The 20,232-nt window shown below is 57.9% G+C and overlaps 2 protein-coding genes across 2 annotated transcripts; one reads left to right on the plus strand and one right to left on the minus strand.

Annotated features, from left to right (window-relative positions):
* Positions 1 to 5,752: 5,752 nt before the first annotated feature.
* Positions 5,753 to 18,307, minus strand: CH63R_05231 (Cutinase transcription factor 1 beta; the record flags this gene model as incomplete). The annotated part of the gene is made up of 9 exons (XM_018300206.1): positions 5,753 to 5,822; positions 5,911 to 6,291; positions 6,380 to 6,580; positions 6,631 to 7,235; positions 7,415 to 7,866; positions 7,965 to 8,455; positions 8,549 to 8,981; positions 10,271 to 17,780; positions 17,849 to 18,307. The coding sequence occupies 9 exons, from the start codon at positions 18,305 to 18,307 to the stop codon at positions 5,753 to 5,755; spliced, it is 10,602 nt and encodes a 3,533-aa protein (XP_018161452.1).
* A 345-nt stretch (positions 18,308 to 18,652) lies between these two features.
* Positions 18,653 to 18,976, plus strand: CH63R_05232 (uncharacterized protein; the record flags this gene model as incomplete). Its single annotated transcript, XM_018300207.1, has 1 exon — positions 18,653 to 18,976. One exon carries the CDS (start codon positions 18,653 to 18,655, stop codon positions 18,974 to 18,976), a length of 324 nt encoding a protein of 107 aa, XP_018161453.1.
* Positions 18,977 to 20,232: the final 1,256 nt, after the last annotated feature.

A 20,232-nucleotide genomic window follows, 5' to 3' on the forward strand; every position in this document is an offset into this window, starting at 1 on the left:
GTGGAGCACCAAGGATGAACGCTGATATCATCCATCTGCCCTGCTCGTGAAAAGATTTCCCGCCTTTTCCCACTTTTTCCACGCCGTGTCACTGGTCGAGATGCGAACGTGAAGGGGGAACTGGTACGAGGCCCCAGGAGTCGGCCATCCCGGCGGCGGTCCGTCCGGTTCCCGTTTGTTCTCCTGTGCTGGTGCTGGTGCTGGTGCTGGTGAAACAAGGCATTCGGCGCCAGACCAATTCCGCCTGCCGACCTGTGGTTCGTGTTCGTCCATCACAACTGACTGTACTACTACTACTACTACTACTACTCGTGGGGTGTGTTGTGGATTGCTGTCTGCCCTATGGGACCGGAGGCAAAGGGCCCTCTACTCAGTAAGCTGTGCAGCAAAGGTTACGTTGGTCCAGCGGGGGGGTTGAGTCAGGAGGGGGCTTCAACGGTGACTGGAATCCTGTTGACAACATGCTGTGTTCATGGTGCTGCAGTGCTCATGGTGCAGATCATGATGTCGTATACGAACCGGACTTCGTCCTTTTCTTCCAGCGGCGCGGTTATGGTTCACTCACCAACACCGATTCAACGTATCCTGATTAGAAAACCCGTCAAAAGGACGCTTGGAAAAGAAGGTTCGTGCCGAGGTCGCCGACTCTTCCCCTCGAGACTTGGTCCCTTTGCCCTGCCATCCCGCCGGGTTCCAACCCTCTCCCCCCCCCCTACAGTCCGAGATCGTGCATGCATGCGGTTGACACTAAGTACCGTACGGCGGCGTAGTGATGATCCATTCCCTGTTGAATGCCCATGTCCGGGCAAAAAATCTGCTCTAACTCGACCTAGGATCAAATCCCGAGCCCCCCCCCCCCCCCAACAAACAGTTTACTCCATCCCGCTCCGTCGGGCAAACCCTTCCGTTCCCCTCCTCCCCCGGGCCATCTTCCTCGGGCTCCACGGCCGCCTCTTCGTCCATCGTGTGTCTCCTCCGTCTGCGCCGCGCCCGTCCGGCTGGCGATTCTTCGAAATCCGCTCTCCCGGATAATCAATCCTAGCGACCGGTATCGGGAAAAGGCTGCCCTCACTTCCGCCTTCTCATCATGAACGCAGTTTGCGGGGAAGTGAGACTCGATGACGCATCAGGCGCCACCCGGGGATTGGGGATTTTCACCTGAATTCCAGTTTCACTAGGTCTTGGGTTTCCGTTCAGAGCGGTGAAGGTTCATGTCTGCAGCCACTCTGGGGTAGATCACAAATTGATCCGGCACTGAGACCTAGTGTACACCATACACACATAAGCCATCAGGCCACCCTTGATGCGGGGGGCAGCAAACACAGGCCAGGGGGGGAGGCGCCAGGGCTTTGTCCACAAAGGTCGTCAGCGTGCTCCCGTGTGTTTGTGGTTTTGTTCGAATTTCTTCTACAGAACCCTGACTGACACTGCGGGGAGACTGGCCACAAGTGCAGAAGTCGGTCATCCATGCATTCGCGAAGAGAAACTAGGTAGGCGAGACAACCGTCGATCAGCGTGCTCCCGTTCCCCCACTGCGTGACAGGCTCACTGGCCCGACCAAGTTTGTTTGCCCGCTTTGGTGATGGTGTGCGTGCTGTATGCTATTTAGGAATGTTTTCAACAGAGCGATCAGCGCTTCGCGGCATATACACCCATGTCTCCTCCATACGACAACCGCTTCCAGTCAAACGTAAAAATGTCTATTTTATTCATTTTACCAACGAGGGAATCCCTGGCGGCAGTTGCAGAAGCCATGACTCTTGCGTTGTCCCTAGTTTGTTGCTGCGAGTCTTGCCAGGGACGTTGTGCTCTTTAGTGTCCGCAAACATCATCGACCGGCTCCCACCTCGTGTTCCAACCCTTGATGGGGCGTCCGATTGGCCTCAGATCCTCGACCTGGACAAGGGGCACATATATCTCTATTCAATATTAACCCGAGAATAAAACCCAACCCCAAAGCCTCCCAAAGCGGCAATCGAAGAGGCGGGACCACTTTACAGTAGATCCCCCCTCTCTACGTTCATCCAACCATACGGAGTATTTTCTGCCCTTTTTCGCATTCAGACTGGGCTTCATCACGAACTCGGTTGGCAACGTTTCGGGTTTGCCAAAAAATTACTTACTCGCAACCGGTTTTTAGAAGTGCCGAATCATCGTGTTTACAGGAGCGCGGTGGGGCAGATGATGTCAAAAACAAATCTTGAATAGGCACAATCGGGGGCAAAAGTAATCGCAGGACAACATGCAGCCCTACGCCGCCTAGATGATTATTAAACGGGGAAGAACACCGGGGTGTTCTATGAAATCCCGAATCCGCTTCCCTTAAAAGATGCAGCGTGATTGTTTCGAGTAGGTTACAAATGTCCTTGGACAACCCGGCAGTCAACTCGCCGGGCGGACAATGAGGCTGGGCAACGCGAAGAACTTGGCCGAACTCAGCTATGGATATATCCATTATCTGTTTCTCACTGAATCACCATTTGTCCCCCTCGTCCTTCATCCCACACTGAACAGCATATTGAAGGGCAATGAGCCCTGGTCGTCGTCGGCCCAAGCAACGTCTTTCACTGAATAAGTCAGACTACCCACTTTTCGGCACCCCCCCCATTTCGGCACCCCAAAAATGCCTCAAATGCCTCATCACCAGAACATACCCCTCAACTTTCAACATCAACAACATTTTCTATACTTATGCGAATAACCTCATTTTTTCCTCAGAGCTTCTTTTCGACCTTATGGGCCAGTATACCGAAGATGAAGTCAATCAGGCCCTTGACGCAATAACCAACGGCATGCCCATTAAGAGGGCTGGTCAGGTGTATGGCATCCCAAGATCAACACTTCAGTATCGGATTAAGGGCACTCAACCAAGGTCAATTGCCTTTTCTGACCTGCAGAGACTTTCTGTTAGTCAGGAGGCTAAACTGGCTGAATGGGTTCGCATTCAGCATGCCCTTGGTGTTGCCCCAACCCATCTGCAAGTGAGGCTATTCGCAGAAAGGATCCTCCATGCCATGGGGGATACAGAGCCTATAGGAAAAGGCTGGATCCAAGCCTTCTTGAAGAGGAATCCATCAGTCAAGGTCCAGAGAAGTCGCCCTATCGATTCTAGGCGTGTTAATGGGGCATCTACTGAGGTCATCAGGGACTGGTTCAAACTACTCGCCATACCAGAGATCACCAGCATCAAACCAGCTAATAGATACAACATGGATGAGACTGGTATCCTTGAGGGCCAGGGATCTAATGGGCTGGTGCTGGGCATGTCTGAGACGAAGTCTGTACGTAAGAAACAGCCTGGATCAAGGGCATGGGTATCCATCATCGAATGCATCTCTGCCCTGGGCCATGTTCTGAATCCCCTCGTTATCTATAAGGGCAAGGCAGTCCAGCAGCAGTGGTTTCCTCTAGACCTTGGCCCTTATGAAGGATGGCAATTCACTGCAACGGAGAATGGATGGACTTCAGATGCCACTGCAGTTGAATGGCTGCAGAAGGTCTTCATCCCTCAGACTCTTCCTCAGGGCAAGGAGGTCAGGCTGCTGATCATGGATGGACATGGGAGTCATACAACGACTGACTTTATGTGGTTATGCTATATAAACAACATCCATCTATTGTTCTTACCGCCACATACCTCCCATGTCCTCCAGCCACTTGATCAGTCAGTCTTCAGCCCTGTCAAGGCAGCCTATAGGAAGGAGCTTGGATACCTTGGTCAGTGGAATGATTCAACTGTTGTAGGCAAGAGGAACTTTATAGGCTGTTATCAGAAGGCTCGTACTGCAGGTATGACGATGCAGAACATTAGAAGTGGTTGGAAATGGACAGGGTTGTGGCCTGTCTCTATGGCGAAGCCTCTGATGAGCTCCCTACTGCTCCCATCAACACCAGCAGCATCAGGATCATCTGATCAGGTCAGCAAAGGGCAGTCTGGAGGCAAGGAAGCTGAAGGATGGGTATCTGCGTCATCTGCAGTGGCATGGTCGACGCCAAGGAAGATGAAGGATCTAGCTGGGCAGTTGAAGCTATTCACAGAGCTGGAGAATGATGCCTTTACTCAACGCCTTCTATTCAGGAAGGTAAAAAAAGGCTTCAGCGAGCAGGCATATGAGCTGGCAAATACCCAGCAGAAACTGGAGCTTCTGCAGGCCCAAGTCACCAATACTGCAGTAAGGAAAAGAAGGGCAGTCCAGCTGGATCCTAACACTAAGTTCGCCAACATCAAAGACATCCAGCAGGCGCAACTTAAGGCTGGGGAAAAAGAGGATGATGCAGCCGAATCCAGCGACTCTGAATACCCTAGTGAAGCTGAAAGCTGTATTGTTGTTGCATCTAGAAGAAGTCAATGATTAATTGAAGTCGACGAGTATGATGGGAATAGCTTCATTTTTGGGGTGCCGAAATGGGGGGGGTGCCGAAAAGTGGGTAGTCTGACTTAATAAACTGCAGCGACATAGTCACATACCCAGGATCAGCTACACTGACTATTCTCAACCAAACTTGACCCAGCATGTATGTTTACGCGTGTAGTAGTCCTGAACTCGCACGCATTTCTACACACAGCAGACATGTTGATCAACCGCGATCCATTCAGCTCGGCCACTGCCACCATCTTGGTTGCTTCGACTCTCAAAAACGCCAACAGACGCTACGCACGCACATCAGTCAAAAGTTTCTGCTGGTTTTGGGGAAATCTTGGAGCTTTTCGATGAAAATGATCCTCTCAGAACAGCTGTGCTCACCGGCGCCCACAACTGATTGCGGCGAACAAGATCCCGTGAAGCTCAAACTTGGTAGGGGAACGACAAACAGATGAAGGCACCCGCAAGCATCACCGACGTGTAAGTGTTTTCTGGTCAAAGTTGGAAAGCCGCTGACAGTATGATACCGAGAGGGGGGGGGGGGTGGATATGGACGTTTGCCAGGTATTTGCTGTCTGTTGGATCCAATGTCGAGTCTCGCCTGATTTCGCGTATTGGTCCGCAACACCTCTAATTGTGTAATAGGATTATACCAAGGGTCATTGAAATAACACTGAGAGAATAGAAGATGCCTAATTACAGCGGCTGCTATAAACATTACGTGTGGCATGAATTTGCCCACACTCCCTGCTGCTGCAACCACGGCAGGTGAGTGATTCGCCCCAGGCATATTCAAACCGTCGTCCACCAAGGATATTACAATCATGTGTCTGCGCAAAAAAAGGCTTGTGCCATTCAATCTCGACCCCTTCTTCTGCTCAGTACCACAAATGCTACAACTGATAACCAAAGGTTGGACGATATCACTCCTCGACAGCCGAGTTGCATGTGCCTCGGCATCGAGCCGAGGCACCTCGGCATCATGTGGGGCCTGCGGGCAGGACTAAGAAAGGGACATTGACCGAGAGATCGGACAGACTTCCCAATGCCTTTTGGAAGGCAATCTTGCCTTGCATGGGTTTCTGTGGCGTGCGCCGCACCAGATCTGACGAAAAGCCGGCTCGCTACTGTTCAAGGTCGCCGCCGGCTGGCTGGCTGGCTGGCTGGGTGTGCCGTCGGGGTTTTCCAACGCATACTGGTTATCGGCTGTCCCGGGTGGTCCATTGCCTAGGGATGTAACAGGGCGTGTACCGGGCGCTGATGATTGACATTGAGAAACGGCTGAAAGCAAGTCGTTCGGGTCTTCAAGATACTGAGCCACCTCGATAAGGGGGGGGGGGGCATGATGGACCATGTTGGGGGTTCAACTTTCTGCAAGCGAGACTCGCTCATGACATGTTGGGATCATCAAAAGTCCAAAGCCTGTCCATTGCCTCAATGTCCAACCACGAGTCGGTGCTGTTTCAAGTCAGTCAATGGGCAACCGTTCTCGCTGTGACCAACGCTGAGAAGAAAAAAAAGAAAAGAAAAAAAAAAGACAACTCACTGGGTTCCAGACAGCGACGCATCGTCCGCACCCGCGATCGGCAGCGGCGTCCACATCTCCGCGAAGAGACCCGCGAAGCCCATGCCGCAGCCGTCGGGCAAGCTCCCGCAGACACCGTTGTCCGGACTCCGGGCCGTCGGGGACGCCTGTAGCGGCTGTTGTTGCTGCTGCTGCTGCTCATCCGCCGGCGTCATCTCGATCTTGCTGATGGCCGCCTCGAAAAGGGTGTAGGCCGCCTCTGCCGAGATGTAGGCCGTTCGCAGCTCGTCTAGGGCGAGCATGAAGAGGGCGAGGTTGTGTCTGCCTCGCTGGCGGGCCATCGGCTTCGGCGATGTTGATTCGAAGAGGTGGATTTGCATTGGGGGCACGACGGCAATGACTCTGGGGACGGGGGGTTGTGTTGTGTCAGGACACTTATTCAAGATGGGATACGATAAGAATGTTACGAGGTAGGGTGTACTATACGTACGTGAGGGTGTGACAGAAGCGGATGAGGTCCTCGGCCATCATGGAGTTCATCGCGGCACTCGCGTTGGACGCGGCCGTCCTCGTCTTCTGGCAGGCAAACGCCCTCCAGCTTTCCTGGTCCGAGGCCGGGACCTCTCTCGGGGTGTCGAGGATGAAGGGCCGGAAAAGAACGATGATGGAAGTCCTCGGGTCTTGGTCAGCGCTGGTGGTCCCGCCAGAAATACTACCCCGGTCCGACGTGCCCCGACTTACTCGAAATAGAGCTTGAACTGGTGTACATGAGAGGCAACGACCTGCCCTTGGCTCGCAGACTCGGGTATCGCATACTGATAGGCTCGGATCTTGCTCTCACCGTGCTCGATGTCGGCCTTGGACGGCTTCACCCCCTTGGCCCGGTAGTTGGTCGACAGGACGTGGCTGAGGGCGGTCGACAGCCCGACAAAGGAAACCCAGAGATCGAACAAGAAGCAGAGGTCTTCGGGGAGGTATTTTCTCCCGAGGTCCCATCTGACCTCGGAGGGGATGACATCGGCGTCGCAGGCAGCGGGCATGGGCGTGTCGAAGTCGTCAAAGGCGATTCTCATCGGCCTGCCCAGGCCCAGGGACAGCCACACCTCACGGGTGTACAGCGACCACCAGAGACGTCGCCACAGAGGCTTGATCCCTTGCGAGGCCTGTTGTCCACTAGCGGGCACCTGCAGACGATGGAGGCCGATGGTGTGGGAGAGGCTGATGGCGATGCCGTTCCAGTGCCACGGCCCGGCCCTGTCGTCTGTGCTGGTGTACCAGTGTCCCATCAAGAAGACGGACTGGATTAACGTCACCTTGTCTTTTTCGTAGTCTGCGTCATATAGAGCCTGTGAGCCGTGTTAGATGTTGATTTGGGAGAGTGAGTGTAAGTAAGTGTAAGTAAGTGAGTGAGTGTGAGTGAGTGAGTGAGTGAGTGAGTGTGAGTGAGTGTGAGTTAGTGTGAGTTAGTGAGTATGAGTGAGTATGAGTGAGTGAGTGAGTAGGTGAATATGAGAGACAGTCGAACCACCTTTGCTCTTTGATACATGGCCCTCTTCAGCGCCCTCTTGGACGGGAAGAAATCCGCAGTCAACAAGCTGTCGTCGACGAACTGGCGGGCCGGGTCAGCACTGTTACGCAGGACGCAGGCGCGCAAACATCGGGGACAACCCACGCTCGCCGCCGCGATGAACATGCTCCACAGCAGCAGAAGGCTCTTCCGCCCCCGCTCGTACTCGGTGATGAACTCCCCGGCGTCCAGGATCGGCGCGAACGGATGCACGTAGTGGAAGTAGCACCGGATCATGGCGTCACGGACGCGGACCGGCGGGAGCGTGAAGGCGCCCTTGGCCCTCAGGTAGTTGACGTCCTCCGGCGAGAGCGCCTTGATGGACGGCATGGGCACCATGAAGTGGTTGTCCGCCGAGGGCCTGTTGGGCTCGCAGATGTCGATCAGGAACGCGGGCCCGCGTTGGTCTCCTACGCCCATCGTTGCCAGTAAGACTTTTGGCCCTCGCATACCGAAAGCTCCCTCGACACAGTAACACAACCCCCCCGGGAGAGAGGACGACACTCACCTGGATAGAAGGGGACGCAGTTGTCCTCGCGGGTCTTCTCACCACCACCACCACCACCACCACCACCTGCCAGGGTTTTGGCATACGCGGAGCTATCCTCGCCCGATTCGGAGGGCTCCGGCGGCCGCGGGTTGGTCGTCTGAAGCAGAGATCTCACGGCATCGTAAGGCCGGCTTGACTGCTGCGCAGGCGGCCTCTCAACCGTTGGCGGGCTTGTCTCGGCCGGCCGTTCGGGCGTCCAGGACCTCGGCCCGCCACTGTTGGGGTGGGGGCTTCGCTGACTTCCCTCAGGCGGCGCAGACGTGACGCGGTCGGTTTGGGACTCGACCTCTTTTTCGTCGTCCAGTGCGGGAGTGAAGAGACCCAGACCCTGTTGTTGTGGCCCGAGTAGACGCCGCCGAGGCCGAGGCTCGCCCCTCTGCGCGGTGATGGCCGAGTCCTCCCCGGCGGGTTGGTCTCCCGACACGGGAGTGGGAAGCTGATCCGAGTTGCTGTCGGTCGAGTCAGAATAATGAACCCACCCTTCCTCCCCTCCCCTCCCCTCACAAAGCGGTATGCAGCCCGGGCGCAGGCCGTAGACTCACCGGCGTCTCTTCCGGCTCAAGACTACACATGTGATGCCGTCGATGGTGCAGTTGGCGCACGGGGGTCCGGACAGGGTGACGGTGCACCTCACCTTGCGAAGGTTGCACGCTTTGCACGCCACGGCGGCTCGCTTGAAGCTCCGGCCCGAGCCGGACGGCTGGAGAGCGTCGTTCTGGGGGGTGGACATCTTTCCTAACGGCGGCCCGGGGGGGGTGAGATGGAGTGGAGTAGAGTAGAGGAGAGGAATCGGTGATTCACAGTCTGGCAAGGCGGGTGTGTCGTGGAAGAAGGCTTCGCCGGTCCCAACCCATTCTCGGCACAAGGCTTGAGCTGAGCTACTGGAATTTCCCTCTCTCTCTCTCTCTCTCTCACTCGGGGATCCTTTTTCCGCATCCAGGGTTGACATTGACAATGCGTCGTCTCCGCTGGGCGCTTACACGAAGTTTATTGTTGCTGAAAGGTACTTGTACCCGACACGTACCCACCCGCTCGGCCGAGGATGCAGCTTAGGTCATGCCATGGGTGGCATTGCATGTGAGAGAAAAGAGTTTGTTTGAGAGGCTGGGGTAAGACTAGTCCGCCAAGGTTTCAACTAATATAGCGATGATGATGACCCAGTTGCGGAGATACAGACGGTCCGAGTCAAAATGTGTAAATATGACTGCCCATGGTAACCTTGGTTCGGCTGGGAATTTGAGTATCTGGGGTTGCTCAACTCATTTCATTATGTTGTCAGTCCAGGACCTCATTATGACTTCAAACTCATCCAAACATGTGACTGACTGTGTTCACTCTGAGATGTCAATATCAGCTCTGCTCACTCACCCATTACTAAATCAACTATAGACACTCACTCTCAGCAGTCCCAATACAGGAGAGAGAAGAGTTCCCTCAACCAAGTGCCAGACAACGCAAAATCATTATGTCATTATCTTGTCCTTTCGTGCCATATGTCCATCCGTATACATCTATATGTTCCATACGCCATGCATGCTCATCACATCCATATTCCCAAGACACGTTATTCGTCATCATGGCAACCTTTCATCCGCTTCCCCCCTCCCCCTCCCCTTACTCCCAGTGCACCGACTTCCTCTTCTTCCTCTTCTCCTCGCCCTTCTCCCTCTCCCTCGGCTCATCCGCCACGCGCCGGCGAGCGTCCGCGACAACCGCCGCCCCGAACGTCAGGCTCGACGCCCGGCCGCGTGAGCACTCGGCCGCCGTGCCGTCGAGCTCCCACTCCCACCGGCTCCGCTCCACCGCGTCCCCGGCCTTGCGGAGCCTGTGCCGCCACCCCTCGACGAACACCCACGCCAGACGGAACGCGCTCGCGCCCGAGGGCTCTCCGGGGCCGCGACTCTTCTCCCCGTCGTCGTCGCGGACGGCCGGCACCCGCAGACCGCTCGCATCTCTCTGGTACTTCCGTCTCGGACGCTCGCCGTTATTGCCTCCGTCGTTGTCATCGTCATCTCCCTCATGATCGTACTCGGCGTCCCGCTTCACCCTCGTGACGTAGAGCCCCGCCCCGCCCGAGCGTGGTCAATTCGCCTCGAGCCCGCCCGTCGAGCTTCGCAGGAGCGCGCTCTTCTCGTCGGCCTCGTCCTCGGCCTCGTTGAGGAACCCAGCCTTGCGCCCGTATGCCGGGTTGCTGCCGGTTCCGGTCCCGGGTCCAACTCCGACTCCGACTCCGACTCCGACTCCGTCACCGTCACCGACCTCACCCCCGGGTTTGGTGCTGCCGCGCCGGACCGAGTGAAAGACACCCGACACAGGCCGCGACCGGACCGGGCTCGTCGGCGGCTCCTGCTTGGCCTGGGCGGCGTTCTCGAAGATGCCGCGCATCCTGCTGATGAGGCTGCCGGGGGACCCGTTCGACGCCGTGTTCCGCGGCGGGCTGTCGGAGCTGGAGCCGATGGAGCCCGAGGGCGCGCGCATGGCTCCGGCTCCGGCTCCCACAAGCTGCTTCGCGGTGGCGGCGCCTTCGAACCGGAAGGGGTCGTAGTCGTCCCGGTCCCGGTCCGTACTCAGGGCCGAGTCGTTGCGCGGCCTCGTCAGGTGCTGGACGGACGCCGGCCACGAGTCCCGGATGACGGGCTCGTGCTTGTCGGCGTGCAGGGCCGAGTGCACCGGCGACGAGGCGATGGAGTCGATGGTGCTCTGGCTGCGCATCGAGTGCGGCACCGAGTCCGTCCGGGCGTGCCACGGGACGTTGGTCACGTCCCGTGGGATCATCAACTCGGGGTCAATGGCCTCCTCCTCCTCCTCCGGGGCGGGTTGTGCCGGCGGCGTCTGCGGTCGGTCAGGATTGTGCCTGCTGAAGGCGAGGCCGCGGGAGGGAGACGGCGTCGCCGGGGACTCCTGTTGCAAAGCGAGGGGGCTGATGTCAGGCGCATGCTCACTTTGGGGTGCCAACTGAGGAGTTGTCTGCTCGTGTTCCTCCTCTGCCTCGACCTCGGTCACTTGCACCTCGGGCTCGGGGGCTTGATGGCTTTGGACCTGAGACGACGGTTGTTGACCAAACGACGTCTCTTGTCCATGCGTCTGAACCGCTTGTTGACCGAAGGGCTCTTGGTGATAAACCTGAGATGGCTGTTCCTCGTCCGAGTCTTGCCTCTGCTCTTCGGGCTGGGGCTGGGCCTGAAGCTGATACGCAGACTGAAGGGGCGAGGGGTGGCTGGCCTCGGCATCCTGATGAAGAGACCTCTGGAACTCTTCTCTCAGGGACCCCGAGCGGCTGTGTCTCGTGGCCCCGAACAGAGTGGGAGACCGGAGCTCGTCCCGCCAGGAAGTGGCACCGAACCGGGCCGAGGCATACTGCAGGGGTTGTCCATCCGTCGAGATGACGGCCGTCTTTGGTCCCTCGTCATCGTCATCGTCGTCGTCGCTATGGAACGAGTCGACGACCTGCTCCAGGACTGGCTCGTTGGATTCGAGTTGCTGTTGAAGCTGTTGCTGCTCGTGTTGTTGCTGAGCCGTGCCGATCTGAGTGAGGAACGCAGGTGCTTGAGTGTGATCGTACTCGCTGTCATACTCCGAGTCGTCGTTGTCGTCTTCGTCGTCGTCCCGGGCAAGCTCTTCTGCCAGTGACGACGCATGGCCGTACGATACCGTCGATATGTCTTGGTCGTACGGCGAGCTCGCGGCACCCCGGTTGTAGCTCTGATCGTAGACGTCCTTCATGCCGCCCGAGTCCGGGTGTCGCGGCGAGTCCGTGGCGGCTTGCGTGTACTGCGATGACGCGCTGAACCCTGCCGACGGCAACGGGGTCACGTACCCCTGAGACTCGGTGTCGGTGAAGTCTCCCGGTCCCGACGGCTGGAGCATCGTCGACGCCGTGGAGATCTGGTCGTTGCTCCCGTTGGGCCATCGTTGCTCGTAGCTGTCGACGCGCAGCTGAGGCGCGGCCGCGTTGGATGATGTCTGGCCTGCCGTCGTGTTGTCGTTGTCGTCGTTGATGTTGTTGCTGTCGTCGATGCCGACGGCGTTTGCCTCGCCGCGCTGCCCGATGTTCTCCCAGGAATCATCGCTTTCTCCCCCGTCTTCTTCTCTTGGGCGACTTTGTAGGCCCTGACTGCTTGTTGCCAGTGCCGACTCCCTGAATGCTGACCTCGCCGGGATGTCTGGAGGTAACACCGGGCTGTCGGGCATCATTGGGTTTGCTGAGGACGATGGCGGCGGCGGCATCGGCGGCGGGCTGGAGGCAATCATCGGATCCGATCCCGGGGGCGTCGATGAGATTCCTGTGTCGACCTCCATCCGGTTGTTCCCCATCAGGCTGCTTGCTCCCATCATGTCCGTTGTCTGACCATAAGTATTAGCTTCCCATGCCTCCTCGTTCTCGTCACCGCTGTCGGAGTCCCGGGGATCTTGATGGTGGCGGTCCTGTGCGCTGGGTGCGCGTAGACGCCGAGGCGGAGGCGGCGGAGGAGGAGGAGTCTCTCTGTACTGCGACGTCGATAGAGTTGGAATCTGACCGGGCCGAGTGGCGTTCGAGTCCCACGCATCCTCCCCGCCCTCTGAGCCACCCTCGAAATCCTGTCTATCCTGTACCTGAGAGATTGCGTATCCCAGAGGCTGGGTCGGGGGCGAAGCGGCCCTGAACTGAGACGATGATACTGATGATGAAAAGGGGAACTGACCAGGCCGAGCAATGTTTTGGCTATGGGGGGCTTCGTCGTCCTCACTTGAGTCCGGCTGCTCTTGATGATGATGATGATGATGGAAACCCTGAGAACCGGGGGCGGCGCGTGGAGGAGGCGGATGGGGGACTTCAGTGGCTTCCAGCTGTGCGGTCGGGCGAGGGTTTGGCTGTACTGCCGTCAAGGCATCGTCCCATCCATCTGTTTCCTCCTCCAACGAGTCTTCCGCTTGCTGCTGTTCGTGGTGAGGTGCTGCGTTGTACTGCGATGGTGAGAATGTACTTGGGTGAGCTGATGGGGCAGGGTTCGAGCGGAAGATGTCTCCATCGTCCTCGGATGAGTCTCCCGCCTCTTCTTGGGAGTAGATGTCTTGGGAGTAGACGTCTTGGGAGTTCGGGACACGCGAGGGACGGGTAGGAGGAGGGGGAGGTCTGTACTCGGAGGATGCCAACGACGCATCGATCTGGCTGCTGGTCCGAGGAGCGTGCGCTTGAGGATCCCAGTCCCCCCCCTCCTCGTCGGACCCGTCAAAGTCCCGGTGAGACCGCTCGGCGATGCTCGGCATGGCGGGCACGACACCGCGGCTCTGCGGGCGGCCCGGCAGCTGCTGCGAGGTCGCGAGGCTCTCCGGCCCCTCCGATTCCGAGTCCATATCCTCCAGCTCGCTGTTGTAGCGCTCCTGGATGCTCTCGAGGTTCGTCGGGGCGAGGTGCCTGGCCGAGATCGGGCTGCTCTCCTGGACGAAGTGGTGAGCGACCGGGCTAGTTTCTCCGTCGAGTCCTTCGGCATCCGCGTCCGAGTACGTGTAGTAGTCATGCCCGCCTGCCGGGGACGACGAGAGACCCCGGTGGAACCTCGCCTCGTCGACGTCGTCGCCTCTTCTCGAAGCGAAGGGGTTGTTGTACATCGAGTCCGGGACCTGCGGCGTGGGCTGCCGACGCTCGATGCCCGGAGCCGCCGACACGAAACCGTTGTTGGCGTTCGGGGAGCCGTGGCCGGCGGGGAACAGGTTCTTGTACGTTGCCTCGGCCGCCGCGAGCGCCTCCTCGTCGTCGGTTTCGCTCTCGGTGTCGGCGTCGTCCGGCTCGTAGTAGCCCTGTGCCGAGGCGTTCCGGGCAAAGGGGTTGTTGGACGAGTGCGTTGCCGCCTCATGCTGTCCACGGGTACTGGCCGCCGTCGTTGACCAGAGGTTCTTCTGGTCGTCGGGCTTCATGCTCCTGGCGAACGGGTTGTTGGAGCTGACGCTGTCACGACGACGTCCTTGCGCGCTGGCGGACCGGGCGAAGGTCTGCTCGGGGGAAGACGGCTGGCTGTGGCCGAGGGCGCTGGCCGAGCGTAAGAAGTTGTCGGCGGCGGCGCTGGTCGTGGTGTTGCGAGTAAAGGGGTTGTAAGAGGCTTCCGACACCTCGTCGTCGACGTCAACGGTTCCCCTCCTGGCGAAAGGGTTGTGCGATTCTTGGGGCGTCTCTTCCTCGATGACCGTCTGTAGTGCGAACGGGTTGTACGGGATATTGTCTGACGGCTGGTATGCCGGCTGCTCGAAACTCGTGGCTCTGGCTCTGGCAAAGGGGTTGTATGAGTCCTCGGACGGCTCATCCACATCGCTATCTGCCTCGACGCTCCGAGCAGGAGAAGACCCGTTGCCTTCTTCTTCATCGAAAAGGACTTGTCTTGATGCAAAATGTTCGCTGTCCTCATGATGGTCATGGACACTGGAATTCGGTAAGAAGCTGTCGTGATGCTGGTCCAGCTCATAGCTCTGGTCTGCCGCCATGCTCAGGGGCTCGGCCATGTAGGAGCTGTCGAGCGTGGCATCCGGGTCTGCAGAGATATCGCGGCTCACAGACTCGGGATGGAAGTACGCTTCGACGATTGAGGCTTCACCGGAGCTTTCATCGACAGATGGCGCATCAGGCTCGGTGATTTCGGTGATGGCGGAGGTGTCGATGTCGGGCTCGCTCAAACGATCAGCATCGTCGAAGCTCGCGTCCTGGTGATACGAGGCTACGACTCCGACCTCGGCGTGGTGGGACTCGGGTTGCGTGGGATCCAATGTGACGTCCACTTCGCGACTTGGGGACTCTTTGAGCGCGGCACCATGATCGTCGTGTTGGTGGTACTCATCGACGTGGCTCCTGTCGTTAATGTCATCTTCATCCGCCGACATCTTGAACTCATATTCTTGAGCGTCGTCGACCTCAGTCTTGATAGTCTCTTCGTTTACAATCGAGTTGGTAACCCCATCTTGGTCCTTTCTGAACTCGTTGAAGTCTTCTTCGTGGACTTGTGTAAGCGGGCTCGCGGCCTCATCGTGGAAAGGGGCTGTGGCGGAGGTCTCGGCGTCTTGCTCCTCTGTCTCAAACAGCGGCGTCATGGCCGAGGGAGGATGCTTCACATGTTCTTCTGAGGGGCTTTTCTCTTCCGGTTGGTGCCCTGCTGGCTCAGACAGGCTCTGGTTTTCCTGGTCTTCGTTGTCCTCTGACCGAGGCAGCTGCATCTGCTTGACCTCATCTTGGCTGTCAGGAAGTGCAGAACCATCGGCGTCGTCAGTCTGATCCCCGTCTTCCTGGTACCGGACAGCCTCTCCCTCCTCTTGGGCAGTCTGGGCCGGTTCATTGACTTCCACCTGGCCTTCTGGGGCGTCTAGCTGGGCCTGCGTCGCGCTGTCTGATGGTGCCTTTTCTTGGTCGACGATCTCCTTGGAGAGGCCGTCCACCGCAGCGTCCTGAGAGGCTTCTTCGGTAACATCTTCCTCTTCTTGGGCCTCGTCAGTTTCTGCCGTCAAGTCTGGAGGAACATCCTCGTTTGGAGAGGCCTCGTCATCCTCTGGATCAGGTTTCTCGGAGACAGACTCTGCCTTGGCGAGCTCGACTTCCCTCGTGTCGATAGTCTCGGAAGCAGTCGTCTCCACGGCGTTTTCTGTGCCAGCTTCCTCCTTATATGAGCCATCAGCTGCCGTGACTTCGGTATTCTCCTCGATAGACGCTTCGCCTTGGACGGGGTCCTCGGCTTCCGCTTCAGTCGAGTCCTCGTCCTTTGACGTATCTTGAGCGTTCGTGACCTCCTTGACCTCGACTTCGTCTTCACCAGGGATCTCATCTTGTGCTGGGGACTCCTCCGCATCCAAAGGCTCTTGTTCAAGTGTGACCTCATCGACAGGCGTCTTGGGAGCAAGAGTCTCTTCCGAGAGCGGGCTATCCTCGGGGCCCTGGGCGTCGGCAGCAGGAGCTTCATCGTGAGAGCTGTCTTCCTGTACGAACGCCGTATCTTCGGCTAGAGATTCGGGCTCGTTAGGTGTCTCCGCCTGAGGCGTGTCATCCGCGAGCTGGGACTCGTCTGGGTTCTCTGAACCCTTTTCCGCGGCAGCATCCTGGGAAGAAAAGACCTCGTCTTGAACTGTGACATCCTCGGGGGCTTGCTGTTCGAGTGAGGCTTCGGCCTCCTCCTGCTGGTTGTATTCTTGCGCTAGCACCGCATCTTCGGTGGCGAGAGCATCGGTCTCTTTGGCAGTCTCCCTCAGAGCGTTGTTCTCGGCTTCTTCCAGAGGTTCCGTCGGTTCAGCTGAAGAGGCCTCTAGAGTCACGGTGTCGTCTTCGAGCTGAGTGCGTTCTTGATAAGCGGCCCCATCCTCTACTGGGGATTCATCTGCGACGGGAGACCTCGCGGCAGTGTCATCCTCGTCTTGAAGAGGGGCCTCTTCTTGAGGAGATGCCGTCTCGCCTGACTCCTCTGCAACAGGCGTAAAGACGATATCGGGGACGTCGTGGGCGTCTCCCAAGTGCGCTTCAGCTTGCTCGTCGTTGGTCTCTGGCTGGGCCTCCCCTACGACCTGCTCAGCGTCGGCTACGGCCCTTATTGATAACTCAGGCGTAGAGTCTTCTCCCACAGTCTCGTCGGCATCTTTCCCAGTAGCCTGTTCTCTAACCACCATGGGGGTATTCTCATCCTCGCTCACAGGACTCGGTTCGGGTGAAGCATCAATCCTCTGGTCGGCATTCTGCTCCTCAGAAGGCTCGACCGCGGTTGTCTCTTCAGCAGGCTGTTCTCCCGGCTCCTCGACGGTCTCGGCGGGCTCGTGGGCAGTTGCGTTCTCTTCGACCGGAACATCCTCCTTGCCGCCATCATCAGACGCACCTCTTTCCAACACCGATGCTTCTACAGATTCGGGGGATTCTTTGAGAATTCCATCGTCAGAAGGGGCTTCCTTGGAGGTCTCTTCTGCTTCTGGGGCCTCTTCTGCCGGAGTGTCCTCCGTGGCGGGCGCTTCCTCTTCGGTTGCTTCTCCAGCTGGCGTCTCACTAGCTGCAGTCGCTTCAAGGGCAGGGGTTTCTTCGATAGCAGAAGCTTCCTCGGCGGTCAAGATGTCTTCAGAAGGAATTGCATCAGGTGCCGGCTCTCCAGTAGGTGTCTCTTCGGTGAGTGGCTCTTCGGCGACGGGCTCCTCGGCCGTTGCGCCTCGGGACGTTGTCTCGGGCGTCTCGGACTGAGAAACACTGTTCTCTTCTGCAAGAGCAGTATCCGGAACCTTGGCAATTTTCTCTTCAGCCTCGTCCGGGACATCCTCTTTGTGGTTTTCGGTGTTGAGGACTGAGGATCTGTCGCCGACATCGTCCGGGGCGGTCTCCTGGTTGGTGTCTTCCGCCGGCGTCGACTCGGCCTCGGCCTCGGGCTCGGAAGCCTCTGCCGGTGTATCCGCCTCAACAGCCGGCTCCCGGGGACTCGTCTCGTCCTTGGCAGGCTCTTCGGGAGACACCGTCTCGGTCGGGGGCGTCTCCCCGGAGTCCTCGCCGGGCTGTGTCCCCTCGGTACTAGCGCCCTCCTCCACATTCTTTTCAGCCACGGGTTCTTCGGGATGTGGCCGGGAGTCGTCACCTTCAAGTCCCTCCTCCGCCGTTCCCTCGCCTGGTATTGAGTCTTGGTCTTCTACGCCTTTGTTTCCTGCGGCATGCTCGGCGAGGGTCTCGGCCGGTGGCAGAGGGGACGGTTCGGCGGATGGGACGGCGCTGGAGTTCCGGACCGTTCTGGCACGCTTCCGCGTCGGTATGGGAGGCACCGCTGCCTTCATCTGCTCTTCGATCAAGCGGTTGAGTTCCTGGGTGGGTGTAAACGTTAGACAATGCTGTAAAAGAAGGGGGTGGGAGGCTTTCGGGGAGCACTCACTCTTCTCTTCTCTTCGAGCTCCGCCAGCTTGGCTTCGCCTTGGGCAATCTTCTTGGCCGTCTCCTCCTCGATGCTGTCCATGAGGTCGTCCATCTCGTCCTCGACATTACGGGTCGTGGTGTCGAACGTGCCCTTCTTCTCCTCGTCCTCCTTGGCCTTGCGGGCCGCGAGCTCCTCGTCCTCTCTGCGGCGGCGGGCTTCACGCTCCTCGTCTTCCCTGCGCCGCTGCTCGGCAATGTCGTCCAGCTCCTTCTGGCGTGCGGCCGCGAGCTCTTGTTGTTCCTTTTCATACGCGGCCTTGAGCTCGGCGAGCGTCATGTCGCGCTTCTGCTCGAGCTCGTCGAGTTTCGTGTCGCTCTCGGCGGCGGACGTCGACAGGCCCTCGATCGTCGCGTGGATCGATGCGAGGGCCTCGTTCATCTGCGCCACGAGCGTGGCAACGTCCATCTTGGCTGTCATCGAAGGGGGTGTGAGTCGAGAGAGTCAGGGCTATCTATGACTGACAGATTGGTTGGTTCGGGGAGTGATTATTACTATATTAGCCAGAGTGCGGGATGCAGACGATGTCAGATGATCTGTCAACTGACGACAGGCAGATATCGTCAATGGAATCTTGGGTGATTTGAATTTTTGTCACACGGCGACCAGAAGCTCGAAACATCGTCGCAGCTGCGGGGTGGCCGTCCGTTTTACAATATATATCAACCCCTCCCCCCCCCCCCCCCCCCTCCACGCCGGAAGAAGAGGGCAAAAGCAGCCTCTTGGTCGAGCCAAGGAACCGGCGTGATGTTCCTACCAGCCATCATGCAAGTTCCCTCGTCCAGGGCCCAGGCCTGTGCCATTCCCCATCAGCCGAACCCCGACATCAATATCAGGAGCAAAGGCTTCCGTGCTCTGATCCCCGTGATTGGCGAGCAGCGCGGCGGACTCTCATCCGATGTTGGCGTCCTTGCCGCGGTGGACCCCGTCCGCCGCAGAACGCATGACATACACACGGAGATGGTGAAGCTGACCAGGGGACACGGAGGGCACCGCCATCGAGTCAAGTCCCGGGCTGCGGCCTGTTCAGACGGGCCCCCCAGCTACGGCCAGCGAGAGGCCTGCACTGCCATCGCCGGCGGCTTATGAGCATCAGGGGGAGGGAATCTCCCAAGCCGGCTTGCTCTGTCGCCGGGCAACCTAGTGACAGCTTTCATATATCGACAGCATTGCCCCTTGCCTCGATGGAGAGTTTCCGGGTCCTTTCATCCAAGGGTCTCCGTGTTCCTGCGTCTGATATCGTGCCACGACAGCTTCGTCTAAAGGTAGTCGACGGAGGACTCTTTAGAATGGAAAAGGAGGGGGGCCATGTTGGGCTTCTGGTATCGATTTGTATGTGCTGCGTTGGCGACGGAGAGGCAGGACAGGCTTTCCCTGCTGGAAACGAGCATCATTCATGCGCCCGGCAGCAGTGGGCATTGAGAGTTCAGAGCGCACGCCACGGATACACCACTGACGTGGAGCCCAGCCACTTGGCCGCATGAATTTGAAGGAAATGGCCGGTACTGTGATGCATTGGGGCAGTTTCAAGAATCTCTCTTCCGACCTCGGGACGAGAAGAAGGACAGCTGTTCGATTCCAGAGGGCGAGGTTGAGGTCGGAGCCATCTCTAGTTGATGGGTAACTCTGTCATGATCTTAGGTGCATCACGGGCTTTGGCAATACGGCCTCCATTTAAGTTATGGAATGTCACTTGTGAAAGAGCCTGACGTCATGAGTCTGGGCCTGGACTCTAATCCAAGGCGGAACAATAAAGGCCGCCTAGGATGGTTTCCTCCGGGCGAGGTGGTTTGTTATTAAGGCCATTCGGATTTTGATATTGCAAGCTTTCCTTGCCCATCGACAGTTCCCAATCTTTTCTTTCTCCCATGTTGATTTCCACACTGCGCTAGTTAGCCTCATCGCTGCGTTGTGCTGCCACTTTCACGGATCGACATGGAAGCCAGCGTTGCATCGCCTCGTCTGCTTGCTTGGAGATGGCCGGAGCTGCGTGTCCATCTCCAAAGAATGGGCCACCTCGTCCAAAGTCAGTGAGCCATGTCACGATGTATTTTCCATCTCCATCGTCGCAAGATCTGCCAAGGCACCTGATCATCGTGGAGAGGGCTACGTTAAAGCCCGTTGCCACAAGCTATGTAGCTTCGCACTAGCTGTTTTCATCTCGACAACGCCGCCCACATGGGGCCCGACGCGGCTCAAGCCAGACGCAGAACGATTCCAGAGCTTCCTGGGTAAGGAGAGAGAAAATGAATTAACGAAATAATCAGTGTCCGGCCTGTACGTCATCATTGTCAAGCAATCTTGTCAAGTCAAAGGAGCCAAGAGACAGACGGTGTCGACTACCC

Source organism: Colletotrichum higginsianum, chromosome 3 (genome assembly GCF_001672515.1).
Source record: "Colletotrichum higginsianum IMI 349063 chromosome 3, whole genome shotgun sequence".
Lineage (NCBI taxonomy): Eukaryota > Fungi > Ascomycota > Sordariomycetes > Glomerellales > Glomerellaceae > Colletotrichum > Colletotrichum higginsianum.